The sequence below is a fragment of the Hoplias malabaricus genome, chromosome 2 (assembly GCF_029633855.1).
Source record: "Hoplias malabaricus isolate fHopMal1 chromosome 2, fHopMal1.hap1, whole genome shotgun sequence".
NCBI classification, from domain to species: Eukaryota; Metazoa; Chordata; class Actinopteri; order Characiformes; family Erythrinidae; genus Hoplias; species Hoplias malabaricus.
Genome location: NC_089801.1, coordinates 2,044,129 through 2,067,135, shown reverse-complemented (window position 1 = coordinate 2,067,135; position 23,007 = coordinate 2,044,129). Strand labels below are relative to the sequence as shown.

Below are 23,007 nucleotides of genomic sequence, written 5' to 3'. Positions count from 1 at the left end.
GTAAGCAGTGATGACTGGGGCAGAGGATGTTGATGCGTCTTACCTTGCTTAATTCTGGCTTAAATAAATATAACCTGAAATTATGTTATATTTTAAAAAAATACTCCCCTATAGAAAAGTATTGTTAGTGATTAGTATTGACCCAGATATTACAAGCCAGTCTTTAACTAAGTCAGTGTGATCATTCATTCATTCATTATCTGCAACCCTTATCCAGTTCAGGGTCACGGTGGGTCCAGAGCCTACCTGGAATCATTGGGCGCAAGGCGGGAATACACCCTGGAGGGGGCGCCAGTCCTTCACAGGGCAACACATACATTCACACACACATGGACACTTGAGTCACCAATCCACCTACCAACGTGTGTTTTTGGACTGTGGGAGGAAACTGGAGCACCCGGAGGAAACCCACGCGAACACAGAGAGAACACACCAACTCCTCACAGACAGTCACCCGGAGGAAACCCACGCGAACACAGAGAGAACACACCAACTCCTCAAAGACGGTCACCCGGAGGAAACCCACGCAGACACAGAGAGAAAACACCACACTCTTCACAGACAGTCACCCGGAGGAAACCCACGCAGACACAGAGAGAAAACACCAACTCCTCACAGACAGTCACCCGGAGGAAACCCACACAGACACAGAGAGAACACACCAACTCCTCACAGACAGTCACCCGGAGGAAACCCACGTGAACACAGAGAGAACACACCAACTCCTCACAGACGGTCACCTGGAGGAAACCCACGCAGACACAGAGAGAACACACCAACTCCTCACAGACAGTCACCCGGAGGAAACCCACGCGAACACAGAGAGAACACACCAACTCCTCAAAGACAGTCACCCGGAGGAAACCCACGCAGACACAGGGAGAACACACCACACTCTTCACAGACAGTCACCCGGAGGAAACCCACGCGAACACAGAGAGAACACACCACACTCCTCACAGACAGTCACCCGGAGGAAACTCACACAGACACAAGGAGAACACACCACACTCCTCACAGACAGTCACCCGGAGGAAACCCACGCAGACACAGGGAGAACACACCACACTCCTCACAGACAGTCACCCGGAGGAAACCCACGCAGACACAGAGAGAACACACCACACTCCTCACAGACAGTCACCGGGAGCGGGAATCAAACCCACAACCTCCAGGCCCCTGGAGCTGTGTGACTGCGACACCTACCTGCTGCGCTACCGTGCCTCCCTTCAGTGTGATCATATATATTTAATTAGATTAATTAGAAATTTGAAAGGAAAAGACCCTTCTCTAAAGCTTCTGTTTCATAACTTCCTCCTTTTCATGTCTTTTGCACAAAATAGTAAAACACACACGCTACCATTTCATAACACATATGCATTAAAATACTCTCTGACAACACCAGAGAAAAACCAACTCAAAGTCCATCTTCACACTGAAACCTTTAATGAACCCCTATAAAAAAAATATCGTAACGAGTCAAAGTACAAAGTAAAACTACACCAGAGAATTTAATGCAACACCGGAGGCCTTAAAACTGCAGCTCTTCCAACTTCAAAATTGTGCTGTTACGAATTGCAACTTTGTCGTAAACACACTATCTTTCAACCAATCCAGTTTTTATAGATTGTATGATTCTGTAATTCTAGATTTAAGGTTAAGATGAGGATAAATAACTGTTCAAAGTATCTGAATAATGACACTTTTTTTTCAGCTTTGATCAGTGTGCTTTTAACATCTTATAACATTTGTTAGTTTCACAAATGCTTATTCTGGTTTAATTGAGCTAACACTTTTCAAACATCTTTCAAATCGTGAACATATTTATGAACTCACTAACAGTCAGCTTCTCACCAGAGTGGAAAAAAGAAGCCTTCTGAAGCAAAAAATATATAACAGGAAATTTCTGTTCTCAGTGTTGAGCCTCAGACCACAGAACAGCTAACCTGACACTAACAGCTAGGTCACGGTGAACACCGCTGAACAGAAGACGGTGAACAGAAGACCAGAAAAACACATGTTTTCTAAGCTACTACACACCAACACAACCATTCTTTCACCTGCTCTATTTTATTCTTTCAAACTTGTCTTTCCGTCTAATAAAATAAATAATACCTGTATAGTACAATTTTAAGAAGAGAAAACGTTTAATAATGTATTATAATATAGCGAGTTTTAATTCTAGGTCATTTTGGAGAATTCATATTGATTGATTTATAATGAAGAGTTGAATGTAAAACACAAGGGTCTTGATATAAACAAAGTTAACGAATGAAGAATCTTAGTTGAAGGAAACATTCCTTTTTCTCCCCCTCAATATCTCTTTTAATCTCTTCAATTTAATCAAAGCCCATTCCCCATTGGCTTACTCCATCAGTCACACTGGGAAACTGAGGCGCACGTGCACCCTCTGAGATAAATTTGTGCTAATTTTCAAACTCCTGCTAACACAATGCCACTGCAAATGTTTAACACACTTGCAGGAGAACATTAACTGCCCAGATCTGTTATGCTAGCTAATAAACTGGCTAATATTGTGCTTGTGATGGAAGGACAAAGAAACATCTTACGGATGTCCAGGGCATTATCAGTGAAAGAAGCAGCAATCTCACCGCACCACTCTGGAGCCCATGGCTCTCTAATAGGCGTCTTGCCTGTGACGTAGATGGTGGACAACAACTCTAGAAGCTGCACTTAATTTAATGCAAAATGAGGAAAAGGTGTGTTGTATTTGGCTGCAATCATTCAATGTACAGTGGGACATCTGTGAACAAACGGCCCAAAGATCCCAAAATATCCAGAAAATGGACTAAACTTGTCCACTTTAAACGGGCACTTTGGAAAGGACCCTCCGCTCACTCCGTTATCTGTAGCTCATTTCACTGGCGCTTTTCCAACAATATGGGCATGTAAGGACCCCAACGAAAGGTGTTCAAGAGCCTCTGTAACATGGAGGTAAACAGGGTAAGGACACTCACTTCGCCTGTTTTAGTTGGTGTTAGTTAACGTTAGCTTGACTCGCTAAACTCGGTGCTCAGATTATACTCGGCTACGTAGCTGCATTACGGAGGTTTATAGTGTCGGATGAATTCGAGTTCGACTTCGATCACATTTACAAGAATAACGGTACCTCTACATTTGAGTTTAGCTTATTGCTAGGCTATTGTCATGAATAATGTTGGTTATTTAGCTAGATACTGTCATAACAGTCAGTCATAACGGTGTTTTACCGCGGCGTTGTTCAGCTGTTGTCCACCAGTGACGTCACGGTCGCGTTCGAGAATTTCCGTAGCGGGCTCGGGTTTTTCCGTCAATTTAATAAAACTGTCAGTTTTAAAGCAAATTAAGCTGCTATTTTCATTTTAATTCATACTTATATCTGTCAGTAACTACAATAATGTGGAATATTCATGGAGGTCCATTAAGTGGTGCTTAGCCTTTAAGGTTTAAGCTGGTTTTAATTATTTATTTATTAATATTAAACCTAATAATAATGGTTTTTATTACACCTTTGATTTTATTTAAATCTAAATAATAAAAAACACATAAAATACAAAATCTAAAATAATAATAATAATAATAATCATATTAAGTTGCAAAAATACAAAACAATTAAAAATTTAAGGAAACTGAAGCAAATATCCCAGAGTAGTCATGATTAGTGTTAATCTTCAAAGCTGCAGTGTACTGGCTACAACATGTGTCGGATTCTCCTTCTCTAAGACCCTGTTCTCATGATGCTGCTGTGGTTATGTAACATATCTCAGATTAGACTCAGACATTATGTGGTAAACACAGAAACATTAAACCTACCACTAGCATGAGGCGCTAGGACGCTAAGACACATTTAAAACAGCCCTGAATCTACAGCTGCAGAAAAAAACATACACCCAGAACACAGACAAAGTTACACTACCTCTGTGCACTCCTTCACTAGACCTAAACAAAAGAGGAAGTTTCTTTAACCCTCCAAAGAACATATAGAAGTCCTATTTCTGTACAGGAAATAGTTAGGATCTCACATGCAAAAAGGTTCAGTATCTCCACCACACCTATGACTCAAACACAAATCACAGGCATCTCTTTACAAGACTGAACTTTCTCTCATACAGACAATGAGAACATACCGTCACATCAGGTCAACACAGGAGACCATCAGACAAGCATTTTCAGCATTTTATACCACACACTACAGGCCTTTGTGCTTTTCCTAATTTAAATAAACTGCGTTACACAACACACTACAGGACTCTGTGCTGTTCCTAACTCAAATACTTTATTCTCTACCACATGCTACAGGTTTGTGTGCTGTTCGTAATTGAAATACGCTGTTGTGCACCCGATGATACTGGGTCCTGTTCCCTGTAGAACTCAAACACCTCATTCTATACCCCAGGTTACAGGTGAGTACTTACATTTAATACCAAATTAAACACATAGAATAAAGAGATCCCCTTTATTGAGAATGAATATTGACAAATAATCAATCAATGTCAAATATGTTTTCTTGTGCATATTTTCAGAGGCAGAGAAATACACACAGACAGAGCAACAACAAATTAGCAACTATGCAGATGGATAAAAACGTTCTTGACTTTGAATGTAAGTAAATGCAACAACGCTAGTTCTTTGGGAGCCTTTTTGTAGTTCAGCTCATTAAGACATTTACACAGGATTTAAAAACACCATCTGCTCATTACAGCTTGTTCAACGATGTAAAAATCACAGCAATGATATGCGATGTAAGTTTACAGACCACTGTACAGTAACCAATGGTCACTGACTCCTAGGTTCCATTCAGTAATAATAAGAAGAAGAAGAAGGAGGAGAAAAAGAATCTCCTCAGGTGTTTCTTCCCTCCTCTTTTAGTAAAGCCATGCTGTTTTAGACAGGAATTAGCCTCCTGTATCCATTAAAAACCTGGTTAAACTGCTATCTTTCAATGCAAGGCTGCTGTTCACGTTTTGACATTTGACTCAAGTCCAAAACGACTGACTGCAGTTAAACCTAGCTCTATCATCTCCATCAGTCCTGAGTGAGTACGTGCTCAGTGAAACTTCTCAGAACATCGTTTCTCAGCACATGAATGCAAGTGTGGACCACTCTGTTGTTCTCTGTCTCGATCATTTTAGTCTGAGATAAATAGCTGAAGCTCCCGATCACAAACAGCATTGCAACAACACCACCACAAAAACAGTAAAAAAAGAAAAACAGTCTTTGGGACTTTCTTCTGAAATGGAGATTACAAACCAAGAGTTTGTTCCTCTTTACAGGGTTTTGACAGCCTTTACCCTTCCAGGAAGACTTGACACTAGATGCTGGGACATTGCTGTGATCACATGATGGCATTCAGCCACATAAACATTCGTCAGGTTCAGGTTGGATGATTAATTCTGGATTACAAGCACCACTCCCACTCATCGCAAAGCTACTAGGTGGAGCTCTGTCAACCCATGAGAGAACAGGTCCACAGACCAGTGCTGGGGGACGTGGTGTACCTGCTGTAGAGCATCCTACTCTGTTGTTCTCTATGGAGGGTATTCGCATTGTGTGTCTGTGTGTCTAAGCCCTTTTAAGTGTTGAGTAAAAGATACGCAACAGTCTCTTAAGGTCGTGTACTTGAGTAGTTGCTACCCATAGCTTGTGGATAAAATGTTTCCAGGTGTTTACTGATCTTTACATACCTGAGCTGGCTCTTCTGCCTTCCACACCACACTGGCCTTGTCGCTCGTGGCTTGGAGAAGTGCAGAAAAAATTAAAACAATAAAATAAAAGAGAGAGAGAGAGAGAGAGAGAAAGGGAGAAGAGATGGGGGAAAAAAAAAGAAATGCACTGTGAGCTGAGAGGCCTGAGTGGGCGAGTGCATGTGCAATGTGTACAGAATATACAGTGCAATATCACAGCTTCCAAAACACAGAAAATCAAATATGCACAGAGTATACCTTCCTAGATAAGTCTAAATATGACCTTAACTGATTAAAACTGGCAGATTAAAGCCTGTGAATTTGTGTAAACACATGATAACCGCCAGTGAAGTTGCTCTAGTTCTTCTCTACTGCAGAAGAGCTTTTGTTGCAGAGACGCAGAGAAACTGACACACAGGAAACTGGCGCAAAACGGGTGGGTTTTAGCACAAGTAAGCACAAAATGCTCCAAAGACATTTCTACACTGCGGTGGAAAGGTTTATTCCGCATCCAAGGTGCGGTTAGAAGACGTTAAAGCAGAATAATGACGTTAAAACTGGCTTTAAAGAGTGGCAAAAGCCTTCAAAGGATCCAGAGCCTTCAGAGCCTTCAGAGCCTTGATCCCCCCCCTCCCTTCTGTTCGTACACAGCCGAGGTTAGTCCGCTTTGTTACCATTTTCACTACGTTTTTCGCCTTTTCTCAAACAATACGATTCCCCACACCTGGCAGCTGGGCTCCTCCTCGCTGTACGAAGGGTAGGACCATGTGTAAAATCCCCAGAATTAAATTAATCCACGCTTTCCTGTGCCACTGGCCGATTCGACTCAACTCCCTTTGGCTCGCCATGCTGGCGCGTCCCGCTGCCGTGCGCGTTCACGACGCCTTTATTATTCGCGTATTCGCTTTCGTATTACGCCCGTTTTCGGACAAATCCCGCCTCCGAAACGCTCTGATTGACCAGTACATGAGGCTCCGCCCACGTTCAGTCAGAGCCACGCTGGCTAGCGTGGAGCTTCACTCGAGCGCTGATTGGACGCCGTAGAAGCCCTCCACCGTGGAGGCGCTCTGATTGGCTGGTCCTATATCTAGTTGTATGAAAATATTAAAAAATATGACAAATATTTTATAAGTTTTTTAAATGTTTTTTAAATAAAGTCTCAAAAGAGATCAAACAAAAATATAGTATTTTAATGTAAAAATGTTAAAGATACATTTTTAAAGATCTATATAATAATGGATAGATCAGATAGTTAGATTTAACTTTATTGTTATTGCCCTGTACAAGTACAAGACGATGACATTTTAGATTATTCCAGGGTGGCTTTTGTATCCAAATATATATGTATGTTTTTGCCCTCCCAAAATAATACATTCAACAAATAATTGTGTATGAAATTGTACAGAAGTGTATTCTGTGAATAGGATGTGGCAATTTTCGCAAAAGGACAGCGACACCACTCCCAATCCCCAAGGATTTTTCAGAATATTTCACAACCAAAATAAATGGCTTTTAAAACGATAAAGAGTAAACAGAGCCTACAATCTGTGAAGAATAAAGTGACAAATGCCTTATAGTTCCTTTGTTTTAATGAACTGAGTTATATTTTGTGTTTACACAATGTATTGTTCTTATCCTTATTGTATTGGTGATATTTCTTAATTTGACAATTGCCATTAAAAAAAAAAAATTAGCCAACACCAATGGAGGCGGGACTTGCCCGAAAACGGGTGGGGAACCAAAGGCATTAATACATAAACAATGCATAATTCATGAACGCACGCGGGGCATTCTCTCACTTTTTTCTCTCTTTCCTTCTGTCTCTCCGTGCCACTTCTTTCTCTATGGGCATTTCTTTATCTCTAACCCTCCACAGGCCTCATTTTTCTCTTTCTGTTTTTTTTATCTTCAGTCTAAACAGGCATTTCTTTCCTTCTTTATCTCTCTATCCAGTTTCTTTCACACAGGCCAGTTTTGTCCTCTTTATCTCCCTACAAAATATTTACGTTTTAATTCAGAATTCCTGTCCTGTAGTAATCTACAGATTTACCTCAGTATATCAATACAGATCAACTGCTTACATTTATAAGATTATAATTTACATTTATACCAAACAGGACCACCACAGAGCAGGTTCGATTTGGGAGGTGGGTCATTCTCAGGGAATGGTGCCCTGCTGGTATGAATGGATCAGCCACAGCAGTGGTGCTCGAGTTGTCCACTCACTGTACACTCTATTAGACAGGCTTACATTGTAGATCCACCTCATAAATGTAAAGTCAGGGACAGTAGCTCATCTGACGCCGCACAGCTTGTGTTGGTCGTCCTTTATTAGTGAACACAGGATGCCGTTAGCTATTTTCAGTCCAGCTGTGACACTGAGGGGTTTAAAACTCCAGCAGCACTGCTGTGTCTGATCCACTCTACACCAGAAACAACCAACACTGACTAACATATCATCACCCCCAAAACATACATGCCCTGTGGTATTTCTGTGGGTTTCCTGACCACTGACAAACAAGATACAAACAGAGTAACAAACGGATTACAGCCCATAACTGTAAGTGCACCTGTATGGACTGTGGACCTGATCAAATGGACAATGAATGCAGAAACTAGGTCAGTGTGTATATACATTCTTTAATGCTTTCTTTACATTTTCAGTGTCTCACTTAATTAGAGACCTGTTTTTTTTTTTTCACGTGTGTAATTTTGGCAATACATTGTTTATAGATGTACGACAGTATGATATTATGGTCTGGTACAAAGAAAAACAGTACAAGTAAACACAATTCACTCTCTCAAACACAAACATGTATTGTAACTTGCAAATCACTTAAACAAGTTTAGCTAGGTTCTCAGTTTAGCCCCATATTTCAGATAAGGCTGTATGTGTTCTGAGCTGATGTTCAGGAATGTGACTTGAGCAGGTTTAGAAATTTTGCAGAATTAGTTAAAACACAAACACCGAGGTAATGTTCTCCTCCTTTATTTTCAGCGCTAAACACCGCTTTTACCATCTGTGTGGTGGAGGGGTGGCGTTCATTTTCATTTGACATGTACGAATAAAACAAACAAACTTCAAATATATAACTTGTATATCATCACTTTACAAAGAAAAACATCTAAATTAGTAAATTCACAGGAAAAGGAAAATACCTTAACTTTCAGTGGAAGTGAACAAAACAAATGTGGAGAATTTCTATTGAACCATACGTCATGACATTTTCAGTGTGAAGGACTTTAAAAAATGTCGCAAACTCAAAAAACACAAACAGCAACAAAATGCTAATGAGCTCTGTTCTGACTGGTTGTCTTTTAATTTCCAGAGCCTTCAGAGATAAATATAATTCAGGAACATTATGAGATATATGTATAATCTTTTATTAACTATTACTATAAATATACAGAATTTTTACTTTGTAACAAGTAACTCACACATACAACACAAAGTTGTTGTTTTTTTAAAGCTGAATTTCCTGGCTTCGTGAAATAATGAAATTAAACTCAAATAATTTTTTTTTTTATTAATTTGGGGGAAAACTAGTCTTTCAATGTTGAGGAGCAAATTATGTATCACCTTGTAATTTGCAATTCCTAAAACAAATGCCTGCATAAGTGTAAAAGTTCAAACTAATCTGCACTGCTTCCAGACCGTAACAAGCTGCTGTTGCAAGTTGTTTCGCATCAGCTGTGTGGGAATCTATGAAAGGAACCAAAGACTTTGTGACACAAAACTCAAACAAATGGGACATGAAAATGCAACAGAAACAAGACAAATGAAAATCTAATGAACTGATACAGGAGTCACAGTGACGGCACGTGATGGACTCAAGTACATTTTACAGATAGATGAGATAAAAAAAAAAAAGCCAAATGATGAACCAAATAAAGGTTATAGTGGTCTAACGAGAAGCAGTCCTGGAGTGGGGATGATTGGATGAATGTGATACTTGCTGATGAATCACACATTTGCACTGGCCAAGGACAGGATGCTGGAACTGTTGTTCATAAATAAACACTAACAGTCTATTAAAATGTGCAGACTTCTTCTCTGTGGAGGCTATGTCAGGAAATAAACAAAAGCTTGTACATTTGATGCCAAAAGCCCAAACGAAATGATTCATATATATATATATATATATATATATATATATATATATATATATATATATATATATATATATATATAATTGCCAGGCATTGGATGGGGCCATTTGCTGGGTATCCTAGAATCCCCCCAAGGGTTGTGCCCCTTTCCGGCAGCGAGGGTTGCTTACCCTCAGCAGACAACCCAAGAGAAGTGGGCCTGAGGGAACCCTGGGAAATCTTGGCTGGAGCCAGGACCTTCTCCACTTTCACAGGGGCAGCAATTCTAATGGGGAAGAGAACACACTTCCAAACTCATATCAACAACCGTTTACACTCTTACACGTATAAAGAGGTGTTTCAGTGAATAAAACTTCTCAAATACACTCCGATATCCACTCCAGGCCCAAAATGGCAAAATGTTAGTGCTTCTAATGAGCAGGAACTTAACAAAGAAGGTGAGTGGGACATTCTGACAGAGTTTTTATACAAAGTTTTAATACAGAAGGGTCAGATTATGGTTTACTCAGAGCCAGAGCCTACACTAAGGGGGATGCATTCGGGTGGAGCGCTCCAACATGTACAGTGACCTATCGGAGTGTAAGGTTTAAACTGCATGTTTTCCTGAACATAACGGAATACTCTCCATTACACCTTCTATAGAAAACATGTAGTTCCTCCAGTTTCTGGATGTTTGAAGTCGCTGCATATACACCCACAACACTCACAAATGCGTTACAAATGTTTTACGTTATTAAACTAAATCCTTAGTCTGTACAGGATTGAAACTAGGACTCTGTGAAGAACATGATCATGACCAACTTGTTCTCTAGACGTGGAGTTTGGCCTTTGGTCTAGGAGCAGCCAGTGTGTTTTAAAATAACGTCTGGTTGTTCCACTTATGAAAAACAACTGTTAAGAACAGGCCTTTTTGGAATATTTTGCTGTGAAAACCATTAAAACATGAAGTTTAGACATTAAGATTATATGATTTATTGACTACACTGTTTCCTGTGTAAAAGCAAGAGAAGGAATCGCTGAAAACCCTGGCTTGGCTACAATTGGGGAACATGGTTCGCCAAACTATCACTTTGAAAGTTGTGTTATAAGTAAACAGGTCTCGGATCAGCACGAATAGAACCCATGCAACCAAAGACTTTAATGTACAGTGTCCCGAATAAACACAAAAGTCAGCATCAGTCAAATGTGATGTGTGTTTATGGTAAACAATCAATCTGGATGTTCAACGACCCACAAAATGACAGTGTGGTAATGTGTGTGTTTGTGTGGGTGTGCGTTCGCACCCTTTTTCAATCTATATAATCAAAGTCCTCAGGAATTCCAAACGCTTTGTCCAGTCGACTGTCCTCAAAGCTGAACTTCCTCTTTGCCCAGGATTTAATGGCAAACACATTATCTGCAAAAGAAGCACACACGCGTTTCTTAGAAAAATCTTTTTCTCTGGTGATTTTATGTCAACAACACACAATACAGACAATGCAGTTAGAAAATAACCCAAACAGTGCAGTTATACAAAACACTGTACTGTAAGACTATGGATACACAACAACACTCTACTATAAAACTACAGCTACACACCACAGCTACATTAACATTGTAATAACAGTAATTTTATTGTTAGTTTTATAGTAGTGTTTTTGTTTACAGTTACAAAATATCACACTATAATAACACTACAACTACACAACAACATTGCACTGCAGTTATACTACAACGCTCTACCATAACACTACAGTTACACAGTAGTATGGAACTATAACTTTATAGGTAAATAACACCATTATAACACCACAGTTACATCTCCTTTACTCCTGTAAACGAAGAAAACGCAGAGTTTTCTTTAACAATACAGTGTCTTTGGTGAATCCACTACTACAAAAACAGGAAACACAGACATACGCACATATAAACTAAACTAGAATTAATAAAACTAATAAATTAGAAGCTGCTGAACCAATAATATGAATTAAAAACTAGCTCTTATTGTTAAACTCAGAGAGAAACATGTACATTGGTACCGCAAATGATCCACCACCAAATCATCACCTGTTCTGGGGTGGTCTTTTGGCGGTTCTGACTATTGTAGAAAACACAGTATGCAGACAAACCGATAGACTAGTGTTGTAAACGTAGAACTATGAAGTGCATCCATGTATTGAGTGGAGCTGATAAAACGGACAAGTGTAGAAACAAATAGGTGGCTTAAATGTTATGGCTGATCTGTGAATAAGAATTAAAGTAACAGTCGTGGTATTCCGACTCAGCCAAGAATTAGTAAAACAAAAGAGGAATCATTTCTGAGTGTGAGCCAATGGAGGCAGGGCCTGGATCAGCTGTGTTTGAAGCATTTGATACCGAACCAAAGTGAAAGTGTGGAAATGGACTCAGATGTCTGTGTTGAGAACGTACCGGTCCATCTGGATACAGCTTCCTTCGCGACTGTGTTCTCTTTACCTGCAGAAAACACAGTTGTTGTTGTTTTTTTTCAGCAAAATAATCTCAAACCATTCAGCAGATTACATTAGACCTGCTTTGTCCATCTAATACAAAGTAATTTACTCAGTATCTGTGTCCAAACATTGGTGGACACCTGCTCATTTGATATTCCTTGTGAAATAAAGGGCATTAATCATTAGTCTGTTCCTCTTAACTGCAGTTATAGCCTCTTCTCTTCTGGGAAGTATTAGCACTAGATATTGGAACATTGTTGTGAGGATTTGACTGCAACAGGTGCTGATGTTGGATGTTGGATATTTAGTTCTAGGTCACAAACACCACTCCAACTCATCTCAAAGGTTTTGCATGGGTCTCCATCATGCCAGAGAACAGTTTCATTGCTACTCATCCAAATGAATGGGTCTGGGGCATCCAATATAATTTTGTGGTTTCTAGAAATGATACAAAACCTTAACATGTTTTGTACTCTGAGTAAAAGTCTGCATCCACCTAAACTGAAACATTTTGTTTTTAAGCATCTTTCTGCCTCCCACACTGCGTCAGATTTCCTGGCAAGTATAAAATGGTCCAAGTCTTTAAAGAAAGGCAAGGCATCATCAGAACAAATCCCCCACAGATCTCAGCTTCTGTATGAGCTTCTTTTCAGGCGGTCAGCACAGACCTGTCACAGTGATAACACCCTACTGGTTGCCTGTTACAGACCCACACAGGAAAAACTGCACATTAACTTCCTGTCACAGTGAGACTCAGCATCATGGACAAACACAGAAATCCTGGCACTGACATATTGCCACTCATTTATCTGTCTAAATAATGACCTGTCTAAATCAGTACATTTCAGCTGACCATTTCACTACACACTAAATACTTATAGGATCATTGTGATGCTTCACTAAGCTGTAATAGGGAGAACAGAGCCTCTCTTGTTACTACTCCAAGCTCAGCACTGCAGAAAGTTCTAATATATAGTATAAAGTTTAGAGAACAAACTCCTGATTAATATTTTTCATTTCAAAAGTAATTTAGTTTGAACTGGGGCGGCACGGTGGCGCAGCAGGTAGTGTCGTAGTCACACAGTTCCCAGTCCAGGTGACTGTCTGTGAGGAGTGTGGGGTGTTCTCCGTGTCCGTGTGGGTTTCCTTCGGGTGACTGTCTGTGAGGAGTGTGGTGTGTTCTCTCTGTGTCTGCGTGGGTTTCCTCCGGGTGACTGTCTGTGAGAAGTGTGGTGTGTTCTCTCTGTGTCTGCGTGGGTTTCCTCCGGGTGACTGTCTGTGAGGAGTGTGGTGTGTTCTCCCTGGGTCTGCGTGGGTTTCCTCCAGGTGACTGTCTGTGAGGAGTTTGGTGTGTTCTCTCTGTGTCTGCGTGGGTTTCCTCCAGGTGACTGTCTGTGAGGAGTTTGGTGTGTTCTCTCTGTGTCTGCGTGGGTTTCCTCCGGGTGACTGTCTGTGAGGAGTGTGGTGTGTTCTCCCTGTGTCTGAGTGGGTTTCCTCCGGGTGACTGTCTGTGAGGAGTGTGGTGTGTTCTCCCTGTGTCTGCGTGGGTTTCCTCCGGGTGACTGTCTGTGAGGAGTGTGGTGTGATCTCTCTGTGTCCACATGGGTTTCCTCCGGGTGCTCCGGTTTCCTCCCACAGTCCAAAAACACACGTTGGTAGGTGGATTGGTGACTCAAAAGTGTCCGTAGGTGCGAGTGTGTGAGTGAATGTGTGTGTGTTGCCCTGTGAAGGACTGGCGCTCCCTCCAGGGTGTAGTTCCAATCTAAACCACTGCTGTTCTACTGGACCGGCTTTGCACCAGATGTTTACAAGTGCTCAATACTGAGAGGCTTTGTACTCCTCTAGTTCAAACTCTTCATTCAGCATGGTGACATCCGGACCCTCCTACTCTAGTTTAGTGCTATCTAGAGAGATTTTATACAAACAGTCGACAATAAATGAATCAAAGCTAAATTCACTCATTATAAGGAGTGTTTAAAAACTGTGAGCATTGTGTACAAGCTCCTCGTTGAGGAGAAATGATTCATTTCAGCTTGTACTTTCATCTTCATGTTGTCTCTTGTGTTCGTGTTAATAATAATGTTGATCTAAATTATGCTCCAGTTCATAGCTTGGTAACCTCAACTCCAGCTCTGTTGTGGTGAAAGGAGGCAAGTTGAGACAAGCAGCAGCACACACATCATAAAACAAAGCTAGGGCACGAGGGGTGTAGTTTCTGGCAGCCTGTAAAACTCCAAGCGATGGTGCTAATCCGGACATAAAACCTCGAGATGAGGGCTCCAATTGACCTCTACAGCAGTTTATGACCATTCCATGCCACACAGGAAACAGCAGAGAGGAATTCACAGAGACTAAGCACAGGAAAAAATAACATCCAAGTCTTAAGTTACGGGTCATGTACGCCGATTATTCTTCTATTAGCTTACCATAGCCCAGTGAAGTCATGTCATCATGCCCATGTAAGGAATTCTGGGCCTAAGCTGGATTTTACCTATTACAGAAATCCAGATGATTCATTCCGGTTACAGGCCAGGATTTTACAAACGGTCATTTGGTATGACACTACACCTGGCTAGTCAGGTGCATTAGCATTTGTAGTGTCATACCAGCTGGCCATTTTAAAAGAAAGAGCCACTGTTAGATTTTAACAGTGAAGTTTAATAACAGATTTTTGTGATGTCATTTCAGTGCACAGAATTTTCTTTATATGGGCATCAAGCTGACTCCAGACTGACTGCACAGTGTCAGAGGTATTAGAGATGTTCAATCAACTTCAAATTAGACAGCAGACAGATTACTAACTAAATTTAAGCAACGGTAACACCTCTGTTTAACAATGCAGGGTCTGAACAGGGGATAAACCCTAAATAAACGTATGTGTTGTGTCTGAATCATGTCCTTGAAGTTGGTTCAAAGCCTCAGCTGCTAGGAAGAATATACCAACTTTGCACCACAGGGAGATGGAGTAATTATAACAAGGCACAAGCCAGCTCAGAGTTCAGCTGAAAGACTAGACAAAATAATCGTCCTCCAGAGGGAAAACACAATTAACATTACTCAGTGTATTTCAGCTCAGACAATTAACGTTTGGCTTTGGTGTTCACACTGGAGATGATTATCCTAAAAATGTCAACTCTGCAGCTGCAGGGAGCTCCTCGGAGAGAACGAACAGCTGCACGGACAGACGGAAGACAGTAAAAAAAAGAGGATGTAGTCATCCCATTACGCTGATAAATTCACATCGTTTACATTAATGATGTGAAATCCACATCAGCAGTAGCACAACATGTGAACATTATCCTTCATTTAATTTCCAGCGAGTACAGCCATTAATTACAAGACAATTTTTTTAGAGATACTCTCTCTATATAAAGTTTGTGTACGTCTGTCGTTTTAAAACCATCTCTTCTGAAATGAAGGGCATTAATCAGGAGTTTGCGCCTCTTTAATGCAGTTCTGGGAAGTCTTTCTGCTAGATGTCAAAACATTGCTGAGAGGATCTGATGGCATTCCGTCACTGAGGATGCGTACTGATGTTGAACGATTAGTTCTGGCACGCCAACTCAATCCAAAGGTATCGGATGGTGCTCCATCACACCTGAGAACATGTGAAACTGCTGAGGTGTGAAGAGACTCCTGACACATGAAGATGTGATTAGGTCTAAAGCCTCAAGCTCAGGTTATTCCTGAAATCATCATCTTCACCAGTTTTGTAATACGAGGCCTCCTAATTTCATTATATATTTATTTATTTATTTATTTTTGTTTACTAGAACTTCATTCTGGATGAGCATTTTATTAAAATGTAATTTGGACTCATTTTTTATAAATGAACTCTGGGTATTCTGAGTTTTAATCAGGAGTATTTGAGTCTACACTCAGGGCTCATCTTTCTGTGTGTGGGGGTGGTGTGTGTGAATTTATGACTGCAGGTGACTGAGTGAAAGCTCTAGAGGGTATATTACTCACTGTGTGCTTAATGTTTAAGGCAGGGCTCTGAACATTGCAATGTTCTGTTGATTCTCTAATTGAAAATAAGTCTTACGAGCAACAAATTAAAAACACATTTTTTTGTGTTTACTGATTTTAACACTGCGTATAACGTTATACACAATGGCACTTAAAGGTGAATTTAAGATTGAGAAAATGCCCTTAGACCCCAAAGACTTAACATGTGGACTGCACACTTTTATTAGTTCTATTTATCTGTAACAACCCAGGGTGAATGGTGCAGTGTGTGTGTGTGTGTGTGTGGTTACCTGAGCAGGTGCAGTAACATGAGAAAGATATGACTGAATTTTTACAGCAGAGATCTTTAAAAAGATTAACTTTTACACTCATTTAAAATGGTATTACTATATTTTCAATCCCAAATCAAGCCTATTATTGTTTGTATTGGTGTAATCCACTTTCATTCAGCTTCAGATTATATCAGATTGTATACAAAACCAATTTTAAACATAGCTGCCCCCTTGTGGGAGACCCAATCAATGAAGTGGTTGCTTCATGGACTACAAGGCAATCTGATTCATCTCATGTAAGATGCGCTTTATGGAGAATGTAAAAAATAATAATCACTTTCCAAAATATTGCTTAATACTTTTGATGATTTCATGCTTAATAACAACCCAGTGGTTGAGAAACTCAGAACTCAAGTTTGAAAAGAAGCCTCAAAAGTGGCTAACAGTGTTGCTAGGAGCCCACAGCTGTTTCTTGCATGTTTACCAACTCCTAAAGGCAGCACTGCGAAGAAAACATAAAACATTACAGCCTCGGACTCTTTGCTTTTAGCCAGTGCAAACACAGGAGTGCAAATACACACTGAACACGAGACTCTGAGCAAGTGACTGTAAATAAACAACACTTGCATGCTCAGACTATAACCCTGCCAAGTTTAATAGTGAGATACAGGTGATTATTGTTATCAGGAGTATAAAAGAGCTAACCAGAAGCTACCTGAAGCTGAAGCCTCATAAAAGCTATATTGCTTAACTATGGATATGCTCCTGAAATTAAACCTAGAAGCAGTATATAAATATTAAACATTAGCTTGGAAAGGTGAGGAAGTCCTTGTTTAATGGTCTCTTCTACAGGGATTTCACATCTTTAAGCTTATGGATGGGCATCCACAGTCAATTATGACTGGTAGTGTTGCAGTCACACAGCTCCAGGAACCTGGAGGTTGTGGGTTCGATTCCCGCGCCAGGTGACTGTCTGTGAGGAGTGTGGTGTGTTCTCTCTGTGTCTGTGTGGGTTTCCTCCGGGTGACTGTCTGTGAGGAGTGTGGTGTGTTCTCCCTGTGTCTGTGTGGGTTTCCTCCGGGTGACTGTCTGTGAGGAGTGTGGTGTGTTCTCCCCGTGTCCGTGTGGGTTTCCTCCCATAGTCCAAAAACACACGGTAGGTGGACTGGCAACTCAAAAGTGTGTGTGTGTGTGAAGGACTGGCGCCCCCTCCAGGGTGTATACCCGCCTTGCGCCAAATTAACATCAATTTACAGGACATCCACTGTATTGGGTATTATTAGTAATCTAGAGGATATTTAAAGTGTACAGGAGGATGTGTGGAGTTTTATGAAAATATTGCTGCATTCTATTTAAGGGACCGGAGTATCTACAGATGTTGGTATAATTGGGGTGGTCCCTGAACCAATGCCCTGTGGACAGTGAGTGCGAACGCTAACAGATCAAAGGACATATATGACTTGAAGTTTACACAAACGTGTTTAAGGTAAGTCATCCAGCTTTATGAAACAACCCCCTGACCCTAAGGGTGTGTGTGTGTGTGTGTGTGTGTGTGTGTGTGTGGACTCACGCATCTCCTCCACCACTTCAGGATCACACTCCTTATATTGCTCCAGTTCAGTCCTCAGCTTCTCTCTCTGCTCTCGGAATGACTGCAGCTCCTTCTGAAGAGATGCTCTCTCTTTCTACACACACACACACACACACACACACACACACACAAATAAAACACACTAATTAAAAAGAGGTTTAAGAATTCAGTTTGATAATAAACTTAAAGGAGCAATCAGCCATTATTGCAACATAAAATTGAAAAAAAAAATACATTTACTTTTTGATTAATTTAAAAATCAAATTATCAAACTACTTCATAGTTGTAAAGAGAACCCTTACGGTATCTTGACGTCCTTTCTTTGCTTTATCGACGGCCTGCTGTAGAGCTGCTCTCCTCTTTGTCCCTTCTTCAAGCTGCAGCAGAGAACATCAATACATTAACTTCCACAAATCTGCACTGAAACTTTTATTTTTGAGAAAAATATTAACAGAGGAACATTCATTCATTGTTTGTAAGCGCTTATCCACGGTCACGGTGGGTCCGAAGCTTACCCTGAGCCACTGGGCGCCAAGCAACAAAGGAACAATTGAAAAAAATTGAAATTGAAATTGAAAAAAATGAATAATTTAATTTGTCTTCTAGTACTTTAATTTTCTCTCATATTTTGCTGATAGTTTTTTTTTTACAGGCCACAGGCAGAGGGCACTAGGAAATGTCAGTGTGAGCAACTAACCTGTTTCTCTAGCTCCTGAAGCTTGCGTTTACGAGCATGAAGAGCTTTACTGGGAAAAGCCCAGAAATAGTTGGAGGTTCCCACTCTCTCAGAATCCACCAAATTGTCATCCACCAAACTCTGCAGAACCTCCTTCACAGACATAGGCGCTGAAGAGGAGTGAAAGCACAAGACCATGATATAACACCATGTTAGAGGAGTGCTCAGATACAGGTTTATAACGCACTGGAAATGGGAGAAATCATAGGGGCCATACTGGGAATATATTTCTTATTAACTTCACATGCAGGATGCAGGCTGGTCCATATACAAAGGCTTCATTTGTATTGTATTAAGGCTCACATGATTGAGATAGCTTTAGCGTGTTAAATAGTCTCCTTCACACACCTATGCCTCAGGGGTTTGTGTGTGTGTGTGTGTGTTATTTAAACATACCAACAACTCATTCACACATGAAAATGGGTCATGTTTGTTGGAGCAGGAGAAATGCAAAATTGCAATGTATGAAAATACAAGTTATATTATGAATCTTAAATTACAGTGAGTAATATTTGAAGGTGCTCAGTCCTTGTACATACAGGGGTTGGACAATGAAAGTGAAACACCTGGTTTTAGACCACAGTAATTTATTAGTGTGGTGTAGGGCCTCCTTTTGCGGCCGATACAGCGTCAGTTGGTCTTGGGAATGACATACACAAGTCCTGCACAGTGGTCAGAGGGATTTGAAGCCATTCTTCTGGCAGGATAGTGGCCAGGTCTCTACGTGATGCTGGTGGAGGAAAACGTTTCCTGACTCGCTCCTCCAAAACACCCCAAAGTGGCTCAATAATATTTAGATCTGGTGACTGTGCAGGCCATGGGAGATGTTCAACTTCACTTTCATGTTCATCAAACCAGTCTTTCACCAGTCTCGCTGTGTGTATTGGTGCATTGTCGTCCTGATACACGGCACCGCCTTCAGGACACAGTGTTTGAACCATTGGATGCACATGGTCCTCCAGAATGGCTCGGTAGTCCTTGGAAGTGACGCGCCCATCTAGCACAAGTATTCCACTAGCAAACCATCACTGATCCACCCCCATGCTTCACTCTGGACATGCAACAGTCTGGTGGTACGCTTCTCTGGGGCTTCTCCACACCGTGACTCTCCCGGATGTGGGGAAAACAGTAAAGGTGGACTCAGAGAACAATACATGTTCCACATTGTCCACAGCCCAAGATTTGCGCTCCTTGCACCATTGAAACCGACGTTTGGCGTTGGCGTGAGTGACCAAAGGTTCTGGTGGAAACAGGAGAGTTGAGGTGCACATTTAATTCTGCCGTGATTTGGGCAGCCGTGGTTTTGTTTTTTGGATACAATCCGGGTCAGCACCAGAACATCCCTCTCAGACAGCGTCCTCTTGCGTCCACAGTTAATCCTGTTGGATGTGTCTCGTCCTTTAGTGGTATGCTGACGTTACCCTGGATACCGTGGCTCTTGATACATCACAAAGACTGTCTTGGTCACAGAAGCGCCAGCAAGACGTGCACCAACAATTTGCCCTCTTTTGAACTCTGGTATGTCACCCATAATGTTGTGTGCGTTGCAGTATTTTGTTTAAAACTCTGCTCTTACCCTCTGCTAATTAACCCTTCACACTAAGAGCTTACTGGTGCAATGTGCTATTAATGAAGACTAGTCACCAGGCTGCTCCAATTTAGCCATGAAACCTCCCACACTAAAATGACAGGTGTTTCAGTTGCATTGTCCAACCCCTGTATGTACAGATTAACAATGTACGAATATGAAGACAATAATTCTGTGTTAATGAGAGGCCACTAACGTATTCACAGCTGTAAAGTTTGCAAGTGAATTAAATCTGCGTACACACACACACACACACCTAGGATTGTCTCAGGTTTTATTTATCTCAGAAAGCCTGAGTTCTACTTACTGATGCCTTTCGATTTGGGGGCAATTTTTTCTATGTCCTTTAGCTGGAACACATCTTTCTGAAAGAACGAACACCAGAGTTTCCATCAGTAACAATGCAAGCAGGAGCTAATCAAAATTAAAACATTCTTTATGTATCACCACAAATGGGCGACACACGTAAATGATGACAGCCTTGATCCAAGTCTTACAAATGATATTTAAATCTAACTTACTGTTTCAAAAAATATCTCCAGCATACGACTCCTTTTCTCCTCCAAACTGAGTCCTTTCTTCCTGGACTGTTGAAAGAAAAACAGAAAATAAAAAAGGCTGGCCTAAAGGTTATAGACACAGTATGGTTAGGTAATTTAGTAACTGTAAAATTCACCCATTGTGAACAAAAAGAAAATAGCTCTCAGTGAAAGAGGACACCTGGAGCAGCTGTACATGAAATTAAAGTCACCATGCTCAATGCCAAACATGGGCCCCTAGCACTGGGCTGTAGAACGATGGATGGAGCTGTGTTCAATATTTTGGGACCAGTTGGAGTGGTGTTTGTGATCCAGAACTAATCATTCATTATCAGTACATGACCTCACTACTGATTATGTGACAGAATGCCATCAAAACCTCACAGCAATATTCCTAGAACTGCAATAGAGGACCAACCTCCTCAATAATACCCTTCTTTTCAGAACGTTTTGAGAAGGTGGTGTTCGCGGTGATATGGCCATTTTAATGTATACCATTCTGTGTACTTAAGTAACGTCTTGAGTTCACAAATGAATCAAAACGCTTGTTCCCGCCCGGTTTCGAACCGAGGACCTTTCGCGTGTTAGGCGAACGTGATAACCACTACACTACGGGAACTGAGCTGAGCAACACCCCCAGAAAATGGGGTTTCGTCTCCAACTTTACAACTAAATAAACACACCGCAAACATTACTTTTTAACTCAATCGTCAGTTACATTTTAAATGGTGAAGCAGTTCGGTTGAAGCTTCTAAGTCACCTGACCAAACCACTGCGCTATTTAAAGTGGAACGGAAAAGAACAGTTTGAAACCCTTAAAACCACAACCACGAACATTTTCCCATATTAAACGGTACAGTAAACTTAATGCGAAACCCTGAAACCAACATATTGAGAGTCTTTTATAAGCTAGTGTTCGCCACATATCTTATAGTTTCCACCTTAAAAAGCGCCCGACTTACACGGGGGCTACTGAGGCGCTAGACTGCAACTGCGGACCTGTTTAAGGTGGAATGAAATATTTGAAGAAGTCAAATTCAGTCAAGATTGAACGCTTTCTTGTTTAAAATACAGTAAACCCGGCTATTTACTGAAAGACATTTTAATTAAGACTGTTTTAGGCGTTAAAATGCCAGGATGTCACCTTAAATAAAAAAATATATAGCTGCTATACCATTAAAAAAATCTAAACGGTGTAAAACGTTACATTAAATCGCCCAATGTAAGTGTTTTCACCCCTCTTAACTACGGCTACGTGCTTTTAACAGAATAATCGTGTACGTGTGTACCATGAACCATAAATATTCTTACCATTTAGAAATTAACTTTTCTGAAACGTTGTGAAGCTCCTGTTTTACTGTGAACGCTGCTCTAAATTTCCCGCCAAAAATGTGCTGAAAACAAAGGGCATGCGCGTGGATTTCTTGTTTAGTTCTGAAGAGGCGGGTAGACGATTATTATTATTATTATTATTATTATTATTATACTGTGATACAGATGAAGATAAATATACATGAATTAACAAGCTCACTATTTATGGACCGCTGCGAGTGACATCCCTTAAAAATATAGATAGGGTTTAAAAATATAACGGATTATCCACACATTAAGAACTTGTCCAGGCACAATACGTTATTTACTTGAGGCTTATTAAATCATTATCAGGCGTTTTTAAGTAATTTCCACAAATTAATATGGAATTTCCACGCAATATTAACGTTTGTATTTTTTTAATTATTAGTTTTAATTGACACCCATAATTCATTAAATGTAATTCAATTTATTAACAATAAATGAGTAAATTTGAATATGAATACGAGGTTAAATAATAACCTTTATATATTGTAAGAAAATATCGGTTTACTAATATGAGTAAGGGGAAAATATTAATTGAGTGTGAGTTGGTGTGATAAACTGTTCTGAAGATACGTAGTTCATGAAGAATGGTAATTCGCATATGCTCGCCTTTACTTATATTGCAGACTGCAGACTGACCAATTAAATGTTTACAGAGAAGGTTATCGACCAATAACGGTAGCTTTTAGCCTACTTCACCACGCTCCCTTCT

General features: G+C 40.5%; 2 protein-coding genes across 4 annotated transcripts in view; both read right to left on the bottom strand.

The window, feature by feature from the left end:
- tmem131l (transmembrane 131 like) overlaps positions 1–6,561 on the bottom strand; it is a 42,092-nt gene extending 35,531 nt beyond the window's left edge. For both annotated transcript variants that reach the window (XM_066660196.1, XM_066660197.1), the window contains exons 1-2: positions 6,409–6,561; positions 5,685–5,734 (exon numbers count right to left, since the gene is read on the bottom strand). In XM_066660196.1, the coding sequence (XP_066516293.1) occupies positions 5,685–5,734; positions 6,409–6,532 (174 nt within the window). In that variant the 5' untranslated portion in view covers positions 6,533–6,561. The remainder of the gene's footprint in view (positions 1–5,684; positions 5,735–6,408) is intronic.
- A 1,751-nt stretch (positions 6,562–8,312) lies between these two features.
- mnd1 (meiotic nuclear divisions 1 homolog (S. cerevisiae)) lies at positions 8,313–22,350 on the bottom strand. Of its 2 annotated transcripts, XM_066650089.1 has the most exons (9): positions 22,251–22,350; positions 20,922–20,987; positions 20,708–20,765; positions 18,774–18,922; positions 18,379–18,453; positions 18,056–18,170; positions 12,204–12,248; positions 11,078–11,190; positions 9,858–10,059 (listed from the first exon to the last, which is right to left on the bottom strand). In XM_066650089.1, the coding sequence occupies exons 1-8, from the start codon at positions 22,251–22,253 to the stop codon at positions 11,084–11,086; spliced, it is 618 nt and encodes a 205-aa protein (XP_066506186.1). In that variant the 5' UTR covers positions 22,254–22,350; the 3' UTR covers positions 9,858–10,059; positions 11,078–11,083. The 2 variants fall into 2 exon arrangements, with proteins under 2 accessions (XP_066506178.1, XP_066506186.1); XM_066650081.1 differs by having other exon boundaries at positions 8,313–11,190; positions 22,251–22,348.
- Positions 22,351–23,007: the final 657 nt, after the last annotated feature.

Coding starts and splice junctions, on each gene's coding strand:
- mnd1 (XM_066650089.1), bottom strand. Junction 20,766..20,921: donor TGGAGATATTTTTTGAAACA/GTAAGTTAGATT, acceptor TCGTTCTTTCAG/AAAGATGTGTTCCAGCTAAA. Junction 11,191..12,203: donor AGCTGTATCCAGATGGACCG/GTACGTTCTCAA, acceptor CTTCTTTTGCAG/ATAATGTGTTTGCCATTAAA.